Genomic DNA, 24,996 nt, shown 5'->3' with positions numbered 1-24,996 from the left:
GGCAGATGTCGCCGCTGTTTTTCATTTAACTCATACGGCGAAAGGCTAAGCAGCGACATCTATTTTTGAAAAAGTAGGTATATTAAAGGCCGCGTTGCCAACCTAAAAAGAAGTAATTAACAAATTATCTAGCTCACAAATTGAACCAGATTTATATCTGGACTTATCTGGCTCAAATCTTTGTTGTTGCATTTACATGCAAAATTATTTATCTGGCTCAGGATTTTGCCACCAGATGATAGCTCATGTGTGCCAACGTCAAATCTAAAGCCAACTTCCAGTGAGTTTTACAGCTCCGGCTCACGCTCAATCCTAACGGGAATGCTCTGGATCATTCAGAGACTTGAGAAGCAGATGTCGTGAAATTTTCGCACACGTGAAATGTGATGGGCATATGCCGCCGCTGTTTTTCATTTAACTCATACGGCGAAAGGCTAAGCAGCGACATCTTTTTAAGAAACAGTAGGTTTATTAAAGGCAGCGTTGCCAAACTAAAAAGAAGTAATTAAAAAATTATCTGGCTCATAACTTGAACAAGAGTTCTATCTGGATTTATCTGGCTCAAATCGTTGTTGTTGCATTATTTACATGCAAAATTATTTATCTGGCTCAGGATTTTGCCACCGGATGATAGAAAAAATGTCACGCAGAACAAAAATTGGAAATCGAGTTAGGTTTTCACGGAGCAAATTCAATTTGGGCTGCTCTCATACAAGTTGTATGTGCATGAGACATTTTTGACAGAAAATGACTTGCGTGCGCTTATATTAGGTTGTCATGTCATATAAATATAAAAAGCACTGCAATTGGACAAGCAGTGCAAATTGACGAAAGCGCACAATTTGATTCTTAAAGGGCAAAAAAAAAAAAATAGATGGGTTCAACATAATCGTATGCATGCCAGTGGTATCGCTACAATCAAGCAAGATGTTGTTTGTAAATTTAAAAGAATTTAACATTTGGCAAAACAAATATAAACAAAAAAAACTATTTTATTTCGACTATGACTACGGGCCATTTTATTGTGATTATGCGCCATTGTATCAACTGTTTTCGACTTCTGCTTCTTTGATATCTTCGAAATTAGACTTGGCAACCACAATCCACATCTCGTTACTTCGTGTTCGCATCGTCCACCTTCTTTTTATACAATTCCACCGTCGCGAAAAGAGCAACGTGTGAAACAAACTTATTTTATTGTGTGTGATTTTTTCGCAATTTTTCCACAGACGGCTTTTTAGTAATTTGTCAAAGTATATGCTTTCCGCGTCACACCAAAATATTTATTGACCACTGATAAATTTCATCAAATTAGATTTTGGGCATAACGCGCTAGTTTTTTCATCCAACGGTTGAACCAGTTTTTGGTTATATTTTCAATCAAAAATGGCCGAAGTAGAGAAAGATGCACCCGAGAAAACTATCGCTGAGGATTTGGTCGTTACTAAGTATAAATTGGCCGGTGAAATAGTCAACAGTGAGTATACCTATGACCATAAATGTGTATATATAACTTATTTAAGGCTCTACAAGGTTAAATATATACCCATCTCGGAAAGTATTACTAGTATAAGAATTTTATAAGGCTTTAGAATAATGGAGGTATATATTTAAAAGAAAACTGAATGTTGGAAGTTCGCAAATCAAGCCACGCGGCCCGTACAGCGCTATTGCACGCATTCAACATAACCTCCACATATTCTCACTATCCCCTTATAACTAATATATGTTGATGCATACCAGATGAGGAATAATATCTAAATTAGCATTAACTTCTATTACTAATATAGATTATAACTGGAATAGTATATATATCGTTGTGTATTTTACCTGTTACTTGTGATGCATACATATGTCAATATTTCGTATTATAGAGAATTTTGCCACGCATTTAATATATCAAACAAATTGACATGCTCTTGTAGCGGTGTTTCGGGTGCGATCATTCACCTATTGTCACCAATATCCTTCTGGGAATCTTGTAGTGGATTATTTATTTATTGTATTCTGAGATCTGGGCTCGCCGGCTATTGTAGTTGAAATGATTGGCCCCATCCCGTAATTGTATCCATTTAAATGCTTTTAATGGTCTGAATGCTTCCCAGTGTATATTGCAAACAATAGCGGTTTGTGCCGCATATTCGTTCGTAGTTCCTCATGGGGTGGGGCGGAATGGCCTAGAAGGTTCAATTTGTTTGTATTTAATCGTTTTCAAGATTGTAGGACTTGGACTTTAATGGTGCGTGTTACCCGACCGTACGCCCCAGCGTAGGGGTCAGAATATAAAATCACCCAGCGGGTGAGTGGCTTAGAATATAAGCGCGGTAGGTATGCCTGTCGTAATAGGCGACTAAAATACCGGATTCAAGGGCTGTGTAGCGCAACCTTTCAGGTTGCCAGCGCAATTTAGGCCTTCTCCAAACCCAATTGTAAACCTAACCTATCCATCCGGAGCTAGGGACGGAAAACTATTTTTTTTTCAGAGTCGAAAAAGTCCTGGTGAAAAAATTGTCCTAGGTGAAAATGTTTGAGTTTCCAGGTATCATGTCGAATCATGCATCCTTTTTATTTTTCGAACTTTTTCCATAAAAGTCCACATATAAAAGTAAAATTTGTATTTTTATTTTTTGAGTCCGATAGAACTAGTTACACTCGGACTTTTAAAAATAAAAGTCCGTAAATAAAAGATAAATCAAGAGTTATTTTTTAAAGCCGAAATAAAAGTCCCGCTTGATACCAAAGAAACGGCTTATCCGAATTAAAAAAAAAATTATTTCGGATAAGCCGGTTCTTTGATATCAAGCGGGACTTTTATTTCGGCCTTAAAAAATAAAAGTCTTGATTTAACTTTTATTTCGGGACTTTTATTTTTAAAAGTCCGAGTTTAACTAGTTATATCGGACTCAAAAAATAAAAATCCGAAAATAATTTTTATCTTGATCCAAATATATTTAAAGTCCAAAATTAATAGTTTTGCAAGGACTTATATTATAAAAGGAATAACAGTTTCAGCCCCTTTCCGAATCCTGTTTCACTAACAGACGAAGATATGGCGACCCAAGCTCCTCGGTGGGGACATTCCCTTTTGGAGATGAAATCTGGTTCTGTCCGGTGCTAGCTCGTCTTGCATTTGTGGCCTAGTTTTAAAAGGATGGGTGGACTCAACAATGCCACCTTAAGTGAAGGAAAGCAAGAGTTTCTTTGTGATAGGTACATCGGTAGGTCACACCCCCGAGTTTCACTTCACTTATCCCGTTGTTGTTGTGTTAACAGTGCTTAGTGTTATGTGCTACCACTCCCAAATTGTATGCAAAGTCCTCTCAAGGGAGTCCAAAAGGGTTGGTGTCTTGTAGGGACACAATACAGAAATGGAGAAATGAGAGTTTAACCTCTTGCGGTATACCAAACGAAGATCGGCCTGAGTGACTCGGGTCTCCCTGGTTAGTCAGCTCTCTTCTTCCGCAAGAGTTGGATAGCTACTACTACCTATATTTTAGTTATTTCATTATGCTCATTTATATTGAGTAGTTTGCCTCACTATGTAGGTGGTTGTTGTTGTTGTTGGGTGGTGTTCTGGGGTCATAAGAAGACATCCCGTGGCAGATCTGTGTTTTTAAGTCAGTGCCATATGCGCACTAGAATTCTTTCGGCTGGAAAGGAGGGCAAACGAAAATAAGGGAAAGAAGAGGAAAGGAAAATAAAGCTAGGGAAAGAAAATAAGGAGAGGATTATAATAAAAGCCAAGTAATAGTGCCGTCTGTAGGTGTTGTTTCCTACACTCGGCGAACTCTGGTATTAATTGTTTAACTAAATTTTTGTGCGGATGTTGCACTTACACTAGCGTTTTATCTAGTGTTAGCGCCGAAATCCAGGGCCATGGTGCCGATTACCGACCACAAAGCCTTTTTTTATTCCGCAAAGCTCCATTACTTTTGTTTTATATTTTGAGTAACATTTTATGTTGTTATGTAAATTTGCTTAGAATTTCAGAAGAAAACTTTTATCTGATTTCTTTTCTAACATTATAGCTTGAAAAATAGCCGATTATACATGATTCCACCATGGTCCACTTGTAGAATTTTTTTATTCAGAGTTAAATAAAAAATTTAGTGATATAAAATGACAACTTACCCTTCTTCAAGTTGGCCTAATAAGATACTTAGATTTTACAATATTAAAAGCAATAAAACTATCATGTTTGACGTAGTGTGTTAATAGATCTATTCATCGAGCTCTAAAAGTAACCTCGTTTTGTTAGTCTTGCCTCATTTTTATTTCACCCCAGATTTTAAGTTTAAGACTACGTTTACATCTGCACTCATCCTTAAAAATAAATAAAATAAAATAAAAAAGTTTTAAGTTAAACGGTTTTATTGAAAACAATACTTACATGAACCAATAATAATACTAAAAGCTAGAAAATAATTATGTAGGTCCTATGTACTAGTCATCGCACTCCTCATCAATCTAGGGCGTTGATAAGACAATTAAATAAAAGCGTTGGACGCGTAAATTTCTATTGATAGTCATATATAAGACCAACTGACTGAACTGAACCTATTTGTCTGATCGACGCCCTAGATTGATGAGGAGTGCGATGACTAGTACCTAGGACCTACCTAATTATTTTCTAGCTTTTAGTATTATTATTGCTTCATGTAAGTATTGTTTTCAATAAAACCGTTTAACTTAAATTTTTTTTTTAATTATTTTATTTTCAAGTTTTTAATATTTATTTAATTGCCTATTATTTCTCAATCTATTTAGTTCATTTAGTGACTCATTACTGCAAGGACTTTCCTGACAATTTGTTACAATCTAATTCCTAAATACATAATCCTTCCAGACATTTACTCGACTCTGCGCCACGTATGCTTGTCCCTCCTCCAACTCCAAGATATTTTGATGTCATTTCTACCGGACTGTATGTAATATTTGTTCCAAATATGAGCTAAATCGGACATGGGTCGCTTTCTATTCATGTATGTATTATGTGTTCCAAATATGGACCAAATCGGACCACAAATACGACTTTTTTGAATTTTCGGATTTATTATGTGTTACAAGTATGAGCCAAATCGGACCACAAATACGGTTTTTGTGAATATCTCGATCCTTGCGCCACCTAGCGGCGATTTTCCCATAGGTCGCTTTCTATTCTTGTATGTATTATGTGTTCCAAATATGAGCCAAATCGGACCAGAAATACGATTTATGTGAATATCTCGATCCTTGCGCCACCTAGCGAATTTTTTTTTCTTATTATTGCATTGTCATCGGGTTCTGAACTATATTCCAAGTTTCAAGCTTGCTTCATAGGTCGCTTTCTATTCTCGTATTTATTATGTGTTCCAAATATGAGCCAAATCGGACCACAAATACGATTTTTGTGAATATCTCGATCCATGCACCACCTATCGGCGCCTTTCTCATAGGTCGCTTTCTATTCTTGTACGTATTATGTGTTCCAAACATGAGCCAAATCGGACCAGAAATACGATTTATGTGAATATCTCGATCCTTGCGCCACCTAGCGAAATTTTTTTTCTTATTGCATTGTCATCGGGTTCTGAACTATATTCCAAGTTTCAAGCTTGTAGCTTATCGGGAAGTTGCTTAAATTTCAATTACAAAATTCGTGCCAGCCATCCAACCAGCCAGCCTGTCAAGTCAACCTAAATAAAACCGTTTCAAAAAAATGTAAGGCGCGATAACCTCCGAAGAGAATTGAAGCGGAGATTCTCTTCCAATTTGCATCGTGCTCGTATTATTTTTTCGTACAAATCAGCGGGCGGGACCTACATGTTTTATCCCGCCTCCGAACGGCATGTGCAAGGCAGTTTGTTTTAACTGAGAAGCTTTTCATGGCAGAAATACATTCGGACATCACTACCAAGGGGCGACCTCGCTTAGACATTTTTTTTTGCGGGGTGTGAACCCAGGATTGTCGGTGTGATAGGTGGAACACGCTACCACCACACCACGGCAGCCCTTAGGAATTTGAGTTATTAGCTATCAAGTTTTCACATCTTTTTTTTATTTCTTGCTTCCCTATGATGGGAAGATATCCTAAGATGGCTCTAGGTCTAGAGAAAAAAAACGACATTTCTAAACTTTGTTGTAGCGATAAAATTTTTTCCATATATGGGAAATTTAGTGAAAGTGAAGATAATCTTGTTATATGCAAAGAAGGTCTAAGTATTTCCCTGTTCAAATTCCCTCTAGGCATCGTGGTTTTCTGTGAAACGAAGCGGACAAATTGGCAGGGTTAAACTCTAGTCGACTTTACAGTCGTTTAAACTTGCAGTGAAAACCCGGACCTTGGAGTCTTAAAACTTAAACAGTATAATTATCATCAGGCAAAGTTATGCTTATTTCATATTTGTATTTACAGAAACATTGAAAGCTGTTATTAACCTTTGCGTGGCCGGTGCATCTGTGCGAGATATTTGTACTAAAGGTGACAATCTTATCACCGAGGAAACTAGCAAAGTAATGTTATTTGTGTGGATCATAAATATTTTTAAACTTTATTGCTGTTCAATGATTAAAAAACAGCGCTTGAGAGCTTAATATGTCATTTTAACTGAAAATTGCAGTAACTCACAGGAGTTACTTCTTTCGGTCCTCATTGCCTATTCAAATGAGTGACTGATTAAGCGTGTTTTTGGTTATTATGATATTGATTCTCAAAGATTGAAGATTATGAGATCTGAGAACAGAAAAAAAAAATGATTTTTTGAGATTTATTGCATATCCATGTTTTCAATAAATTTTATATATATTTATATGTTCTAAAGGTTTACAAGAAAGAAAAGGACTTGAAAAAAGGCATTGCTTTTCCAACGTGTTTATCGGTCAACAATTGTGTCTGTCACTTTTCTCCATCGAAAAATGATCCTGATTACATACTTAAGGAAGGAGATGTAGTCAAAATGTAGGTCTGATTTAAGTTGTTTTTTAAGGTTCTAAAAGAGTGTTAATGTAAATATAATAAATAAAATCTATGCTTCTTATTTCAGTGATCTTGGTGCACACATAGATGGTTTTATTGCAGTAGTAGCTCATACAGTGGTTATTGGCTCTAGTGCTGAAAAGAAAGTGACTGGCCGCCAAGCTGACGTTGTTTTAGCCGCTTATTGGGCTGTACAGGCGGCTTTGCGTTTATTAAAAGCGGGAAATAGCGTAAGTTTTGATTAAACAAAATTTCGTTTGTATATTTAGTAGTATGCAAATAAAATCAACGATTTTGCAGTTTCAGCAAAATTTGTGAAAATAGTTTTGCAAAAGTAAACATGTTGAGCCACAATGGTGTATTGCTTAAACATTATGCATTATACCCTAATTATCTTCAAACATGAAAAACCTAAAGCTTCAACTATCGCCACTTTTTAGCATTACAAAATATTCGCAGGTGTTGTTTAATGTGAGCCTGATACTCTGCATTTTTACATCAGCTCTTCGACTAATTACTAAACTAATGATGTAATAGGCAAATAGGTGTGTTGTACCATTCCCCAAGTTCTAGTGACAGTGAATTTTTAAATCACGTAGAGAGTATTTTATCAGGAGTATTAGAATCAGGTACGAATTTCTTCCTAGTTTAAGATTTCAATATAAACTTATATATTAACTCTTCGAGTAGCTACAAACTGAATGAAATTTGTGCACGTAGCGCAATGAAACAAAAATTAAATTTCAATACAAGAGTCGCGGAAACTTCTCAAACAAAAATAGATTTATTATATGCAAACGCTGATATATGGTCTTGTGTAAATCTTGAAGACCACAGAATATCCGATCACGAAACTATTTCATTTGCTATAAAAGTAAGTAATTCAAACCCGTTACGAAGAGTCATTTCATCAACATCCTGGAATAATTATTCGGCCGATAACTTGACGACTCTACTGAGGAATTGCGATCTCAGTTTAATAAGAAGCATGAATGTCAACGACATGGTCAACTATATAAATACTTGTTTACTAGATTGTATGGGAGTACTAACGTATGAAAAAAAAAAAACAGTACGGTAAAGTTAAGAAATAAATGGTATGACCAAGAATTGACAGAATTGAATAAACTAAAACACCGGTTACACTCACAAGCTAGAGCAACGGGTGACTATACCGAATATAACATGTTCGCGAAGTACTACAAAAAACTAATCAAATTTTATAAAATTATTATTTTGGTTGTATTGAAAGTTTTATTGTAATCAATTCCAACGACTTCAATGTACAATATATATTTTTCTAATTAATTTTTCACACCTCAAAATTGATAAAAGAAAAACAAAATGATATACGATATCCTGAAAATTACAAAGTTTTTCTTGTACAAGTATATAATGCTGTTTACAATTTAAAAAGATTAAATACATGGAGAATAATATTGATATCAATTGTTCAGATAGCAAGCTAATGTGGAAGCATCTTAAGCATGCTGTAAACTTAACAGGGCCACAAGAAAAGATCTTGACGGTGATCGTAAAAGGTGTGACATATGATACACCTCGCGATATTGCTGAAGCATTGTTGATATAAACAGATAGCATTGTTGATATAAACAGGGAAATTGAAGTTGTTCAGAGTCAGAACGACTTCCAATTTACAACTAGGTCATGTTTAAAATTCGAAGAAATTACGGTTGTGGATGTTATACGTATAGCAAAAAGGTTCAACAATAAAACTGGGGGGAAAAATTTACTTTCAGAAGGCGTAATTAAAGATTCGGTATCGTACATGGGTTTCTTCTATGCAACCGCTATAAACAAATCCATGACTACTGGAATAGTGCCAGACATGTGGAAAATTTCGACAATAGTACCAATTAGGAAAGTAAAAGAAATCTGTAATGGCAGAAGAACTAAGGCCGATAAATACATTGCCGAACATAGAAAAAATTCTTGAAATTGTAATAAAAAATCAACTGCTTAATTACTTTGAAAATAATAAAATCCTTATAAAGGAACAATCCGCTTTCCGAGAAAGGCACTCTTGCGAGACGGCGTTAAATTACGTCATATCTAGCTGGAAGGAAGAGCTGAGCCTAAAAAAACATATAGTAGCAGTTTTCATTGACCTGAAAAGAGCGTTCGAAACAATTGATAAGAATATAATGCTCGATAAACTACAAAAAATTGGTATTAGGGAAAATGAATTGCAGTGGTTTAGAAGCTTCTTATCAGACCGGAAACAAAGAACAACCATCGGGTCAGTAGTCTCATTCGAGGCACAAGTAGACATAGGTTTACCACAAGGGTCGGTATTAGCACCAATCCTGTTCAACATTTACATAAACGATATATCATCAGCACTGAAATATAGTAAAAGTCAGGTTGTTTGCAGATGATGCGCTACTTGAAGTAAATGAAACGGATATTTCAATAGCAAGGAGCAAAATGCAAGATTTGGACTCATGATATAGATAGCTTTGCATTAGTAAACTCAAGATTAACGTTAACAAAACTAAGTTCATGGTTTTATCTAGGACGACCAATCAAGAATCACTTAATTTAGATCTAAAAATATTGAATACGAGCATTGAGGATGTCAAAATATTTAAGTACTTAGGGATCCTGATTGACAATAAACTGAGGTTTACGGATCATATTGATTATATTGTTGCCAAAATTGGCAAAAAAATTGGATTTTGGAAGAGATCGTGCAAACTTATTAGTAAGAAATATAAGTTGAAAGTTTATAGATTCATCACAGAACCGCACCTCTTATATTGCCCTACAATATTCTTTATTGCCAATGAAACACAAGTAGACAGGTTACAAATTATGCAAAACAAAGCTATGAGATTTATATTGAAAGTGAGGTACGACACTTCCATAAAGAGTATGCTTGATGCACTAAACTGGTTGAGTGTGAAACAGTTGATATTTTACCATAGTATGAAATTTGTATTTTATATCAAGCATGGTAATTACCAGTCTACCTAAGTGAAAAACTTGTTTATGTGAATGAAACCCATTCTTACATAATCAGGGAAAATAGTAATTTTAGATTACCTCTTCTCAAAACAGAAATGGACAAGCAAAATATATTTTAAAAGGCCTGAAATGTTTTAATGAACTACCTAATCATGTTAAAAATTGTGAAAACTGAAACACCTTCAAAAAAAGTTTATTAGAATATTGCAAAACCCTTCCAATAAGATAAAATATTTTGTATCTGTATTTCATGTTACTGATCCTTGAGCGTGCATGGCAATACAAATAGACACACAGGAACCTTATGCATCAGGTCAAATACATATATCGCTCGCAATCAAATTAGGAAAGAATTCCTGAAAATATCGTCCCAGACAAACAGTTGGAGTGTTCATGTGAATCACGTATATTCCTACAACAATGATATATTATAATTAATTATGTTTACATAAAAGCTGGAACAGGGAGGATTGGAAACCGTCCTTTCCAACCGTCCGATAAGAGTGGCTCATTCTGCTGAGCTGCTAGCTTTTGGGTTGACCGGAATCAAATGCATTCCGACAGCATAAAAAAAAAACTGTGTAATCATACGTCTTGGAGTAGGGCAGGATTGAGAACACGTCCTTCCAACCACCCAATGATATGACTCCAAGACTCGCCCGTTGGGACCACCAGTTCCCGTGCTGATCGGAATCTCATGCATTCCGACAGCCCAAACGCTAGAAATCCTATTATTATTGAAATGTATTTATAATTTGTAATAATCTAAGTTTTAGGCTTAAAACGCCGTAATAATAAATAAATAATAATAATAATAATACAAACCGCAGGATCTTCGGTGTGATAGGTGCAGCGCGCAACCAACACACCACGGCGGCCGCCATTTTGCGTATATAGAAAATTTAAAATAGCTTAAGGCCACAGTAGCCATATCTCCTAATTTACTTAACTTTCTAACTAAAATTTCAATTATAAGTTTTAGCTTTGTACAATAATAATCATAAAATAATTGTTTGAATTTCTTCGTATTTTCACAGAATTACACAATCACCGAGGCTGTGCAACAAATTAGCGAATCGTACAAGTGTAAACCCATCGAGGGCATGCTCAGCCACGAATTGAAACAATTTAAAATTGATGGCGAAAAGACTATTATACAAAATCCAAATGAAAGCCAACGCAAAGAACACGAAAAATGTACTATCGAGACACATGAAGTTTATGCTATTGATGTTATTGTAAGCTCCGGCGAAGGAATTGTAAGTGAAATGGAATCATTAAATTGTTAAATGCTTTATGTATGCATTTCCAATGATTAAAAACGAGCGCTTGAGAGATTGAAGTTGATCGGTACAAATGCAGGTGTAAGTAATCGTTTGATTTATCATATGATTACTTTCCACTTTTCGGCACACTTGTATGAAACGAACGACTGATACTCGAAGATTGTAAGATTATGAGATCTGAGGACAGTTACATATACACATATGGTCGCTCTCTTGCCCAAAGCATGAGTAAGTTCCTTGGCAAGTCATTGGATTTTCTATGTTTTAAAGATAGATAGATTGCTATAAGGCTAATGCACTGCCAGTTTTAAAGTTATACGAAAAGCAAAATGGAGCAACTCCCAGGCAAAGTGGCAGAACTATAAACAGTACAGAAATAGGTATTCCAAAGAACTTAAAAACGCGCGAAACAGTTACATTTCGAAGAAGGTTGATGCATCGAATGACCAAAAGACGATGCGGAGAACAATAAAACAATTTGTCCTAAACGAAGAGAGAACAGAAATTAGCAAAATTATGGTGAAATCCATCGAGATAAAAAACCCGTTGGAAATCGCTAACGAACTTAATAAATTTTTTATAAAAGCTGAATAGAAATATACCCAAAGTGACATATATAAACAACGTAAAGCCTTGTGATAAACAATTTAAATTTAAGAAATTAGAATTAAATGAGCTCAAGAGTATACTCAAGCAATGAATAACAAGAAAGACTATAACTTGATATCCCCAAAAATAATACTATGTGAATTTGATGCGCTGGGCCCAATCCTCCTTGAAATTATTAATGCGTCGTTCGAAGTAGGAGAATTTCCAAAAAAATGGAAAACTTCAATGGTGGTATCAGTAGAAAAAGTTAAAAACACGCTAAATCCTGAAGAGTATCGTCCCATCAATATGTTAATGACCGAAAGTAAAATACTTGAAAAAGTGGTGCATAAACAATTAGAAGGTTACATGGAGAATAATCGGCTAATATCGGAAAAACAATCGGGATTCCGACCACGTTGTTGTTGTTGTTGTAGCAATGCTTCGCCCCACCTAACAGCCGCGACCGATCACAAACTGTCATCAATATCCTCTAACGGCAGTCCAAGGAAACTTGCCGTTTCAACAGGGGTGAACCATAAGGAAAGGGGTTTTAGAGGCGTTGGTTCCACATTACAATTAAAGGTATGGTTGGTGTCATGTGGGGACACATTGAAAGCGGGGCATACATTTTGTATGTCGGGGTTGGTTCTGGATAGGTAAGAGTTTAACCTGTTACAGTATCCAGATCGAAGTTGAGCAAGAGTGACACGCGTTTCCCTGGGGATTATGCGTTCCTCTTCCGCAAGTTTTGGATACTTTTCTTTAAGTACTGGATTCACCGGGCAATTCCCGGCATAAAGGTCCGACGCCTGTTTATGAAGTTCACCAAGGACCTGCTTGTGTTTTTTCGGGTCACAGCTGTGAGTCGGCAATAAATCTAGTAATTTCACACTGGAAGTCAGAAATCGATAACGGGAAATGTATAGTGGCTTTTTTCTTTGATTTCAAGCGAGCATTTGAAACAATTGATAGAGGAATTTTATTACAAAAAAAAAATTAGCCAGTACGGAATTAAGGGAGCCGAATACCGGTGGTTTCAAAGTTACTTAAGTACCAGATGTCAGTGCACTAAAGTATTGGAAAGTATATCAGATCCAGCAGGAATAATGTTAGGCGTACCCCAAGGCGCAGTGCTTGGGACGCTACTATTTTTAATATACATAAACGATATGGAAAATATACTACAGGATGGGGTACAAATTTGTCAATTTGCAGATGATACATTACTATATATGACCGGAACTTCTAGTCAGGAATGTATTGCGCGGCTGACTGATAATCTGAAAAATATATGTAAATATCTGGAAATGAACAAACTAAAACTTAATGTGAATAAAACAAAGGCATTTATAATCAATGGCGAGTCAAACGAAAACATTACAGTTAATTGTGAAATAATCGACAAAGTTGATGAAATTAAGTATTTAGGCATTATCATCGATGAAAGATTAAATTTCGACAAGCATATAGATTATGTTTGCAGTAAAATTTCAAAAAAAAATTGGATTTTCCAGAGAATACGCAAAAAAGTTTCTGTAAAGAGCGCCCTAAAGATATATAATGTCATGATAAAGCCACATTTTGAATATTGCTCAACTATACTGTTCCTGGGATCCAACCAAATGAAAAGAAGACTCCAAAAATTGCAGAATAAGGGAATGTGGTGTATTCTTCTTTGTAATAGATTGACACCAACCTCACACATGCTCGATACCCTGAAATGGCTTAACATAAACCAATGAACTATCATGAATGTTCCACTTTTTATATTTAAAATGAAGTATAATCTGCTACCAAAGTATTTAACAAGCCAAATTGTGTATGTTGGAGATGTGCAACCCTACAGTTTAAGGAACAAAAATGATTTTAGAATTAACTTTTATAAGTCCAATAAGGCACAAAATATTTTAATGTACAAAGTGCTAAAACTATTTAATGAATTACCAAGTAATATCAAAAATGAAAGAATCATTAATGTATTAGAAAGACTGCTAATAGATTACGTTAGAGCAGTATTTTAGCTCACAATTCCTAATAAGCAAAATACTATCTAATAAGTAAATTGTACTTATCTTGTTTGGTTGATTTTCCGACAGGGTGGATAAATGATGTATATTGGAACGATTTTCCGTCATCCCTTGTCAAATTTGGTTTTGAGACAAACCGGTTTCGGCGTTGTGCCATCATCAGTGTCGATTTTCGTTCTGATCTGTTGTTGTCATTTGTCCTGTATTTATAGTTCGTAAGTATATGAGCAGGTATTGTCAAATTGATGCTTGTGTATATTTAGTTATGTGTATGTGCTGTGTGTTCGTTCAGAACCGAGGGTGGTTTACTAATCGATTTGTGTGGCTGACTGGGGTAGGTAGAAATCTGTGATTTTAGTCGTTTGACCTTCTTTGTTGGTTTTTTGTTTTGGTGTGTTAATTGTTTTGTGTTTATTTGTTGTTATGTGTTTGTCTGTTGTACCTGTGTGATTAAGTTGTTTCCTGTAAACAAGTTTTAAAGGCTCGAATATTGTGTCAGAAATTGTGTTTATCTGTTCGTTTATTATTCTACCGTCGAATGTTTTCTGTTTGTAGATTTCCATGTTTTCGAGTACGTTGAGACGTCGGCCCTTTTCTTGTATGTGAAGAACCCTAACTGTTTTATTGATGTTTGCTGGGGAACATTCATTCTCGACCATGTGATTCGCGAAGTTAGACTCGGGTGTAATGTTTGGATTTCGTATTTTTTTGTTGTAATCTCTAATATGTTCTCTGAACCTCGTTCTTATTTGCCGTCCTGTTTGTCCTATGTAACTATGCTGGCATCCGCAGGTAAGCTTGTATATGCCGTGGCTGCTAAACGGATCCTCTGAGTTAATGTTAGTTCTTAGTTTTCGCCCTAGATTGTTCGATGTTTTGAATGCTGTGTTAAGGTTGTTTTTAAAGAAGTTTACCAATTTATATGTTGCTTTTCCAGTATATGTCATAGTCGTCCAGCTATTATTTTCCTTTCCATTATTTCTTTTTGGTTCTCCATTTGTCCTTCTGAGCTTATCTACTAGTGCTTTTTTATATCCGTTGTTTGCAGCGATATTATATATGACGTCAAGTTCTCTCTTATATGCCTCTTGTGTAAGAGGTGTTCTTTCAAGTCGTATGTACCAAGTGCCTTAATGCTGCATTTTTATAATGTTGAGGGTGATTTGAGGTATTGTGTATTATTGTGTCGGTGGCCGTTGACTTTCTATATATGTCATAGTTAAATCTTTTGGCTTCTTTATCACGATAAATATTGATAAAGAAGCCAAAAGATTTAACTATGACATATATAGAAAGTCAACGGCCACCGACACAATAATACACAATACCTCAAATCACCCTCAACATCATAAAAATGCAGCATTAAGGCACTTGGTACATAGACTTGAAAGAACACCTCTTACACAAGAGGCATATAAGAGAGAACTTGACGTCATATATAATATCGCTGCAAACAACTGATATAAAAAAGCACTAGTAGATAAGCTCAGAAGGACAAATGGAGAACCAAAAAGAAATAATGAAAAGGAAAATAATAGCTGGACGACTATGACATATACTGGAAAAGCAACATATAAATTGGCAACTTCTTTAAAAAATACAACGTTAACACAGCATTCAAAACGTCGAACAATCTAGGGTGAAAACTAAGAACTAACACCAACTCAGAGGATCCGTTTAGCAGCCACGGCGTATACAAGCTTACCTGTGGATGCCAGCATAGTTACATAGTACAAACAGGACGGCAAATAAGAACGAGGTTGAGAGAACATATTAGAGATTACAACAAAAAAATACGAAATCCAAACATTACACCCGAGTCTAACTTCGCGAATCACATGGTCGAGAATGAATGTTCCCCAGCAAACATCAATAAAACAGTTAGGGTTCTTCACATACAAGAAAAGGGCCGACGTCTCAACGTACTCGAAAACATGGAAATCTACAAACAGAAAACATTCGACGGTAGAATAATAAAAGAACAGATAAACACAATTTCTGACACAATATTCGAGCCTTTAAAACTTGGTTACAGGAAACAACTTAATCACACAGGTACAACAGACAAACACACAACAACAAATAAACACAAAACAATTAACACACCAAAACAAAAAACCGACAAAGAAGGTCAAACGACTAAAATCACAGATTTCTACCTACCCCAGTCAGCCACACAAATCGATTAGTAAACCACCCTCGGTTCTGAACGAACACACAGCACATACACATAACTAAATATACACAAGCATCAATTTGACAATACCTGCTCATATACTTACGAACTATAAATACAGGACAAATGACAACAACAGATCAGAACGAAAATCTACACTGATGATGGCACAACGCCGAAACCGGTTTGTCTCAAAACCAAATTTGACAAGGGATGACGGAAAATCGTTCCAATATACATCAGTAAATTGTACCTGAAATTTTTTATATTTTTAAATAGCAAAAAAAAAGCTAAATAAAGAAGAAACTAAACTAAACTTCTTTGTACCATGCTAACTAATATTGTCAATTTATGTGCAGAAAGTAGGCTGATTTCACCTATTGATTTACCATAGTTACGTGCTTAAGTAAAAATAATATACTTTTCAAATTGATGTATTCAGTTATGTTTCCGGCAAGAGGGCGACGAATACAATAATATATTTTAAGTATTTTTACAAGAATGCTAAGAAGTATTGTCTCTTTTTTTTTAATTTGATTAGGGGCGTGAAAAGGACACAAAGGTCTCCATATATAAGAAAACGGATGAAAATTATATGTTAAAATTAAAAGCGTCGCGTGCACTTTTACAGGAGGTGAGACAAATTGAATAAGTATCTACTTTTAATTCGTTAAATTATTATGTATGCTAAAGTTTTTTTTTCTAATGTCATAGGTTAAAACAAAATATGGTAATATGCCGTTCAATATCAGACACTTTGAAGAAGAGACAAAGGCTCGCATGGGTGTTGTTGAATGTGTATCACACAAGATGATCGAACCTTTCCAAGTTCTGTACGAGAAGCCAGGTTAGTCATAACACATCCATATTTACTTAAATAAAAGCCATAACCGCAATCTTGGTGTTACCAATAAAAATATAACTCAAATTTAAAATCTTTGAACAGCAAAATTTCTAAAAGAATTCCGTTGTAAATTGTACATATGTTCATTTTTATGCAAGGAATAATTCCGTATATAGGCGACTTTTCCTCTTTACGGCCAGACACCTTGCAAAATTAAAATACAGTTATAAATTTTCTTAAAATATTTTGTTCTATTTTATGTAAAATTTGTTACTGCAACAAACATAACTTTCTCATATAAATTAGATGTGCGCGGTTTTACGAGGCCTCGCTACTTACCCAAATAAATCGGTATGTTGATCAGCTAGAACTCTTGCAATGTATGAACAGTTATCTGTGTAAGCGGCATAAGTCCACTCAAACATAATTTAGTGCACACAGCTATATACCACTACTTACCAAAATGAATATTAAGAAAATTTCATAAAAAGAGTGGACTTGCTATGTGATGTCAAAAGAACTTCGTGCATCGCTATTGATTGATTTCAAGAGCGGTAATAAAAATAACGTCGCCAGTTATAGACCTATAGCAAAGTTGTCGACTATTTATAAACTTTTTGAGTATATTGTGAAACAAAAAATGTACTTTGCGGTAAGAGGTCTAATCAGTAACAATCGGCATGGTTTCATGTCCGGTAGATCCACTGTGACAAATTTAGCAATTCCTTCTGATTATTGCCTATCTGCGTTTAATAACACTGGTCGACGGCCAAAATTTACCAGAGACGCCGTTATGAAATTCGTATGTAAAACCACCCCCTGATTTCGAAAATCGAGTTCATTTTTGATTCTATGGTACCGTTTTTGAGATATTTGCAATTTACCGTTATTCGAAAAAACCAAAAAGATGGCTCCCTTTAATTACGTATATCTCACGAACGGGTCAAGCAATTGCAAAAAAGTTTACAAAATCGGAAAGACGATAAAATTTGCTTTAAATGCATCATACATTGTTTTTTGCTCAACCATATAGTTTTCGAGATATTAGCTCATCATTTCAGATTTTTGTTTTTTTTATGAAAAAATATGAAAAAAATTACTTTTTGCGAGGGCAGCATTCCAAAACCACAACTTTTTTTCCAAATATTTTTTATTTACGTAAAGCTCTGTTTAATTAGAAAAAAAATAAGCTATCATCGAAGAAAATCGATGCAAAACTACGTAAGTTATAAGCGATCAAATAAAAATACCCAGGTTGAAATATCTAGCTATGCTCTGTTTCTATTTAGTTAAAAGTTCAATTTATGAATGAAATTATACATGAACTCAATTTTCGAAATCAGGGGGTGATTTTACATACGAATTTCATAACGGCGTTTCTGGTAAAGAAAAAAAGTTGAAATTCGTGGTCCAGTGTAATCGTTTACAAGTTGATACTGTAAACACTGATTTCTCAAAAGCGTTTAATAAAGTTAGCCACTCAATCCTAATTTCTAAATTGCTTTCTTTGGGTTTCCACTCAATATTTCTTTCTTGGATAAGGTCATATCTTCAACACCGGAGTTGTGTTGTTGTAATTGACAATACTCACTCTAACTCTTTTATTGCCACATAGGATTCAATCTGATCTCGACAATGCCGCTGTGTGGTGTAATACCAATAATCTGGCGCTAAATGTTGGTAAATGCCTTCATGTTACCTTCTCCAAAACTCGCGATAATCTCCCCACCTCTTATTTTATTGGCGGCACCCGCCTCACAACCCTTAACGAGATAAAAGACTTAGGGGTAGTATTCGATTCGAAATTTTCTTTCACTACTCACTTGAATGCTACCATTGCTAGGTCATCATGTTGTTGTTGTTATAGCAGTGCTTCGCCCGACCTAACAGCTGCGACCGATCACAAATTGTCATCAAAATCCTCTAACGGAAGTCCAAGGAAACTTGCTGTTTCAACAGGGGTGGACCATAATGAAAGGGGTGTTAGAGGCGTTGGTTCCACATTACAATTAAAGAGATGGTTGGTGTCATGTGGAGAAACATTGCAAGCGGGGCACACATTTTGTATGTCGGGGTTGATTCTGGATAGGTAAGAGTTTAACCTGTTACAGTACCCAGAACGAAGTTGAGCAAGACTGACACGCGTTTCCCTGGGGAGTATGCGTTCCTCTTCCGCAAGTTTTGGATACTTTTCTTTGAGTACTGGATTCACCGGGCAATTTCCGGCATAAAGGTCCGACGCCTGTTTGTGGAGTTCACCAAGGACCTGCTTGTGTTTTTTTGCTTCATACGGCTGGGTTCTCAGGTGCCGTATTTCCTCAAAATCCTTACGGAGATGACTCCTTAAGTCCCTAGGCGGTGTTGGCTCATCAATCAGATGCCTGTTGGGATGCCCTGGGTATTCAACAGGAACGGTTTGGTTAGCATCTCAGTTCTCTCCCTGATGGGGAGTATTCTCGCCTCATTATGTAGATGGTGTTCTGGGGACATAAGAAGACAGCCCGTGGCGATTCTGAGAGCAGTATTTTGGCAGGTCTGTATCTTCTTCCAGTGGGTAATTTTTAGGCTTGGCGACCATAGGGGTGACGCGTAGCACGTAGTCGGCTGGCCAATTGCTTTGTATGTAGTAATGAGCGTTTCTTTATCTTTTCCCCAAGTACTGTCAGCAAGGGATTTGAGGATTTCAATACGGCTCTGGATTTTCGGAACAATTGCGGCTGCCTGCTCACCAAAATGTAGATCCTGATCAAACGTCGCACCCAAGATTTTGGGGTGGACAGTCGGTAGCGTAGTGACATAGACGTGGATGTTCAAAATGGTCGACATTTGGGACGTCCATGTTGTAAATAAGGTCGCGGAAGATTTAGTCGGTGATAATGCCAGGTTTCGCGAGGCGAAAAAACTGAAGAGATCAGAGAGGTATCCGTTTATTCTGTTGCAGAGATCATCGAGCTGTGGGCCTGGGCCTGTGGCCATTATTGTGCAGTGATCGGCGTAGGAAACGATAGTAACTCCTTCTGGTGGTGAAGGTAGCTTAGATATGCAGAAATTAAACAAAAGTGGGGATAGGACACCACCCTGCGGCACCCCTTATTTAATTCTTCTTGGTTTTGATGTTTCGTTTCTAAATTGTACCGATGCCTGCCGACCACCCAGATAATTGGTGGTCCACCTTTTAAGACATGGGGGAAGGGTAGACCCTTTCAGGTCTTGCAGTAACGAGCCATGGTTGATCGTATCAAAAGCTTTTGATAGGTCCAGCGCTACGAGTACTGTTCTATGGTGGGGGTTTTGATTTTAACCGCAATTTATCGGGGTGCTGATGGCATTTAGCGCTGTGGTGGTGCTATGGAGTTTTCTGAAGCCATGCTGATGACAGGCTAGCTGCAAATTTGCTTAGAAGTAGGGGAGCAAAATGGCTTCAAGCGTCTTTGCTACTGGCGATAGGAGGGATATCGGACGATAGGACTCTCCTATGTTAGCTGGTTTCCCAGGCTTTAGTAGCGGGACCACCTTGACCATTTTCCATTTTTCGGGTATGACAAAGGTGGAAAGATACAGGTTGAAGACATGTGCTAAATATTTGAAACCCTCTTTCCCTAGGCTTTTAAGCATCGGCATGGCTATGCCGTCTGGGCCCACTGCTTTGGATGGTTTAGCGTGACCAATGGCATCCTCAACCTCTCTGGCGGTGATGGTAATTGGTGACGCGCTGAATTTATGTTTATGTGCGTGTCTGTCTTTGTCGACCGTAGAATGCATTATATATTGTCGGCAGAAAGCGCTCGCGCATTTTTTCGCATCCGACAGCACTTTATCGCCAGAGGCGATGGAAATTTTGCATTGTGCCTAGACGGATTCGATAGGGACTTTACGGTGGACCAAAGTTTACCCACACCGGCAGAGAATTTACAACCTCTTAGGCGCTCCTCCCATTTCGCCCGCTTGTGTTCATCCACAAGCAATCTGATGCGTTGGTTTATATCCCTTGTTTGGGGGTCGCCTGGATCGAGCTGTCTTATAAGGTCACGTTCTCTCGCTAAATTTGCGGCCTCCGCCGGGAAGTGCGCCGAATTTCGGGAATTCTCTCGGCGGGAATGAAACGTGCCGAGGCGGATTCAATAACCTTGCGGAAGGCACGCTCCCCTTGGCGGGCATCAGTCGGGATAGGGAGGGCAGCAAAGAGGTTGTCTGTAAAGGATTTGTATTCGTCCCACTTTCCTTTTTTAAAGTTTATGAAAGTGCGTTTTTCTGTGACGATGAAGTCGGCGGTCAGGCGTAGACTACGGGACGCCCTTGGGCGTGAACAGCGAGGAGCCACAAAAGATTTATAAAAGTTGGGATTCAAGGGGTTGTGTAGCGCAATATATAGCTTCTCCAACCCAATTGTCAACCTCACCTTCGAGCGGCGAATCCCGTTTCACTAACAGACGAGGCTCTGGCGACCCCAAGCTCCTCATGGAACTTGGGGGTGGGGAGGGAGGGATGGCCTGAAGGTTCAATGTGGCCATATAAATCGTTCCCGAGATGGTCGGGCCAGCACCTTAATGGTGCTGTGTTACCGGAGCGTATCGGATCTGTATCCGACAAAGGACCATCACATCGATAACACTCCCTAAAGCCTTCGGGGAGTAACCTAATCGCTACAACAACAACAACAACATTTATAAAAGTTTCGTGGACGTCGGGTTTTGGGATCAAGCCCAGAACAACCTGTCCGATGCAACCATCCCTTACACGAGACACACTGAACAGGGGTATGACCGTCCTAAAAAGATTCTTATCCGGCAGATGCAGCAAAACCATTTCTCAGGACCGGGTTCAGGAGACGGACCCGGATTGGATTCGATACCTTCCCGGAGCAAGAGAATATGGAGCAGTCCCGCTGCAAGGAGCTGCTGGGAGGATGACAATTTGTGGGAGGGACTAAACAAATTAAATGGGATTACACTGAAATGACAGTCCTTGGTCGGGAAAAATTCCGAGTCGCTCCGGTGCATAGAACCGACAGCCTTGGGAAGCAGCTAGGTCATCATATTCAGTGCAGGCCTTCATTCGGCGCTTTAGCGCTGACTAGCGAACCCTATGCTTTAAAATTATTGTTCACTGCGCTTGTTCGCTCTAAGCTTGAATATGCTTGCTTTATTTGGAGCCATATTACGAGTGCCATATTAAGAGGCTCGAACGTGTACAAAAAACATTTGTTCGTTTCGCATTGCGATCGTTGAATTTCTCTGATTCGATCCCCTAGTATGAAGACAGGTGTGCACTTATAAGCGCACAGTATCTTCAATGTAGAAGAATCATTATCTCTCTCACTTTTTTCTGACATTATTCGCGGAGCAGTTGATGCACCTTTCCTCCTCGAGAGTATCCGTTTTCATGTCCCGAGCAGGCCGCTTTGTAACAGTTTACTTTTTATACGGACAATGCCAGGACCCTCTCTGCCTCTAATGCACCCTTGTTTAGAGCCATGACCGATTTTAATCTAATCTCAAATTCTTCAGCCATCGATTTTTCTTTGCCAAAGCACACTTTTAAATCAATACCCAGTACAAGTAGTTTGTAATTATTTTTTTGGTTTACCATTTAGTAAATTTAAAATCTGTTATATAGACTGCAAGGCCTGAAACACCATAGACTGTAATAAATAAATAAATAAATATTTCTTCCCGGTAACTTTGTTACTTTTAATGGAAGTACGCAGAACTTGCGAATAGGGTTGCACCAAAGAGATATGAGTATTAGAGAGGCGTTGGTTCCACATTGTAATTGAAAAGATGGCTAGTGTCTTGTGGGAAACACAACTGGCACCATTGTTGGTTTCGGTATGTAATATCAAATCATGAACTCTGTTTCGCTATGTGGCATCAAATCGGGACCATTGGCTTTTCGCACGTTTAATTATAAGGTTGAGCAGTATGTATAGATTAAGTTTATGCTTAAATGGGTGAATGGCGTTGGCATTCTCAGTTATGTACAGATGTCTTAGGCAGTTTCACAAACAGCAAGATTAATACATTATGATATGTAATATTACTAGTCTTAGCCTATTCACACAATTAAAGTTCAAAATAAAAAAACGCGTATAATTTTATTATTACAGCTGAATATGTCGCACAATTTAAACATACTGTTTTGCTTATGCCTAACGGAGTAAATCTGGTTACTGGTATTCCTTTTGCGGAAGAATGTTTTGTCAGTGAGCATAGTATAGCCCAGCCAGAACTGCAAGTAATTAAAATGCAAATATACTAAATATAAATTATATACATTTATAAGGTATTTGTTTAACCGGCTTTAGGTCCAATTTTTAGTATTAAAACACCAAAAATTGTTTCTTCTTTGGTGTTTTAATACTAAAAATTGGACCTAAAGCTGGTTAAACAAATACCTTATTAACAGAAAAAGGTCGCCAAAGGATTTCATTATATACATTTATATTTTCTATAAATTTTTAGGAACTTGTAGCTACACCTTTGCAACCAAGTAAGAAGGGTAAAGGCGGTGGTAAAAAGAAGGGAAGTGCAGCCGCTGCACAATCTGTCACAGATGCGGCTGCTTCAGCAGCAGCGAAGGTTGAATCAACGCCAGCAGTTGAAACTAGGGCCTGAAATGTGGCTATGGTTACTGCCTTTTTACTATAAAACAAAATACAATCCAATTGAGTTGAAATCCATGAAACAAACAGCAGCAGCATAAGAAACATAATATGTAATGTTGTATGTATGTAGCAATAAGGCGCTTAATTAAAAAAAAATATCAGAATAACTAACATACACAGCCATTTTTTCGCGGCATTTACCAGCTCGATATGCAAACACAAAAGAGATCATATGCGTGAACAGTGGCGCAAAGACAAATAAAAGAAGCACTAAGCAAATTATATGGACTGCAGTTATTTCTAATTTGAAAGATAAAAACCAATAGCGAAAAGGATAATGGATAAAGCATATAAAATATGAACTCAGTTTTCGAAATATAGATTATCCTTCAAACGATTGTAGTCATAAAGATATTTAAAAAGTTAATACCTACTTGCCGTTGAAACAATTAAGAAAATATTTCAATGAATGTTGATCCGACCTAGAAGGAGCAAAAAAAACTTGACTTTCATTTTTATTAAATTATATGTATTATTGAATAGAGTAATGTTAGCGAAGCAAAAAAAAATTAAAATTAAGGCCATCAGCGCGTAAAACAAATGCATACAATATCGTGTGTTGAAAAAACAACACAACTTATTGAGAACTTATAAGAACTTACACAAAAAATTTTATCTGTTTCTTAAATATATGTAGAAATAAAAATACAGCACCACCTTTTCATTTGTAAAACGAAACCGATTCAAAAATCTATTCGAAAAATTTAATTTTACAAAAGCAATTCTAAGGGTTGTCTGTAGCACACAGCGAGTCTGAAAAAAAATATTAATAATATTGCAATGAATTCTGCAGGATTCCGATTATCTTGCACCTTCTACTAACGTTCGTATCGCTGAACTGTCGAATAAATAACTCCAATATTCAGTATTGTAAAACGGTCTTTATTAATCTTATTATACTTCACTTCACAATAGCGTGTTTAAATCAAACTGATTACTGATTCCTCAGCTTTCGCTGATTTTATACTCTCGGTTTTCTCGTTCACCCATTTCTCCTAAGGTCTAGTCACCCTGCAAAAATCGCAAGTACTCCATGCATGCATGTATGGAGTACTCGCTATGAACTAACCGAATGCTCCACAATTAACCACAATTCATACAAAAAATATGGTCCAATTAACATTGCGATGTCCTAGGACTGGATCATATACTCCATCTTCGCATTACATCAGAGTAATCCATGGAGTACCCACAGTCCAATAAACATCAAGTAGTTATTACAATCGTTAAAAAACGAGCAATGATCGGCTTACAATAAGTTCGTGTAGAAACATGAGTTGGTCCATTGCTGCATTACAGTGGAGTATAATGGTAAGTACTCCAGTGGACCACATGATCAAACGATTTTTGCAGGGATGCGTGTGTATATGTCAGTATCAACTTCTGCTCTTTATTTAATTCTACAAACAAAAATTCCGTGAGTTTTTTCACTTCTCACTTTCCTCCTATTCTGAACAATGTTCGA

General features: G+C 36.9%; 1 protein-coding gene across 2 annotated transcripts; it reads left to right on the top strand.

Moving 5' to 3' along the window:
* The first annotated feature begins 1,114 nt into the window (after positions 1-1,114).
* On the top strand, positions 1,115-24,179 carry LOC137252684 (proliferation-associated protein 2G4). Of its 2 annotated transcripts, XM_067788732.1 has the most exons (10): positions 1,115-1,253; positions 1,316-1,477; positions 6,395-6,492; positions 6,801-6,937; positions 7,023-7,185; positions 10,981-11,202; positions 16,565-16,657; positions 16,738-16,870; positions 22,974-23,101; positions 23,329-24,179. In XM_067788732.1, the coding sequence occupies exons 2-10, from the start codon at positions 1,387-1,389 to the stop codon at positions 23,479-23,481; spliced, it is 1,218 nt and encodes a 405-aa protein (XP_067644833.1). In that variant the 5' UTR covers positions 1,115-1,253; positions 1,316-1,386; the 3' UTR covers positions 23,482-24,179. The 2 variants fall into 2 exon arrangements, with proteins under 2 accessions (XP_067644833.1, XP_067644832.1); XM_067788731.1 differs by having other exon boundaries at positions 1,141-1,477.
* The last annotated feature ends 817 nt before the right edge of the window (positions 24,180-24,996 follow it).

Source organism: Eurosta solidaginis, chromosome 5 (assembly GCF_040869045.1).
Source record: "Eurosta solidaginis isolate ZX-2024a chromosome 5, ASM4086904v1, whole genome shotgun sequence".
In the NCBI taxonomy this organism is placed as follows: Eukaryota; Metazoa; Arthropoda; class Insecta; order Diptera; family Tephritidae; genus Eurosta; species Eurosta solidaginis.
Note: the sequence above shows the minus strand (reverse complement) of the source record. Positions and strands in the feature narration are given on the sequence as shown.

Bases quoted from the DNA above. Each gene is read 5' to 3' on its own strand.
- LOC137252684 (XM_067788732.1), top strand. From the start codon at position 1,387: ATGGCCGAAGTAGAGAAAGATGCACCCGAGAAAACTATCGCTGAGGAT. The intron at 1,478-6,394 runs GTGAGTATACCT...TTGTATTTACAG, and splicing joins GGCCGGTGAAATAGTCAACA to AAACATTGAAAGCTGTTATT. The intron at 16,871-22,973 runs GTTAGTCATAAC...TTATTATTACAG, and splicing joins AGTTCTGTACGAGAAGCCAG to CTGAATATGTCGCACAATTT.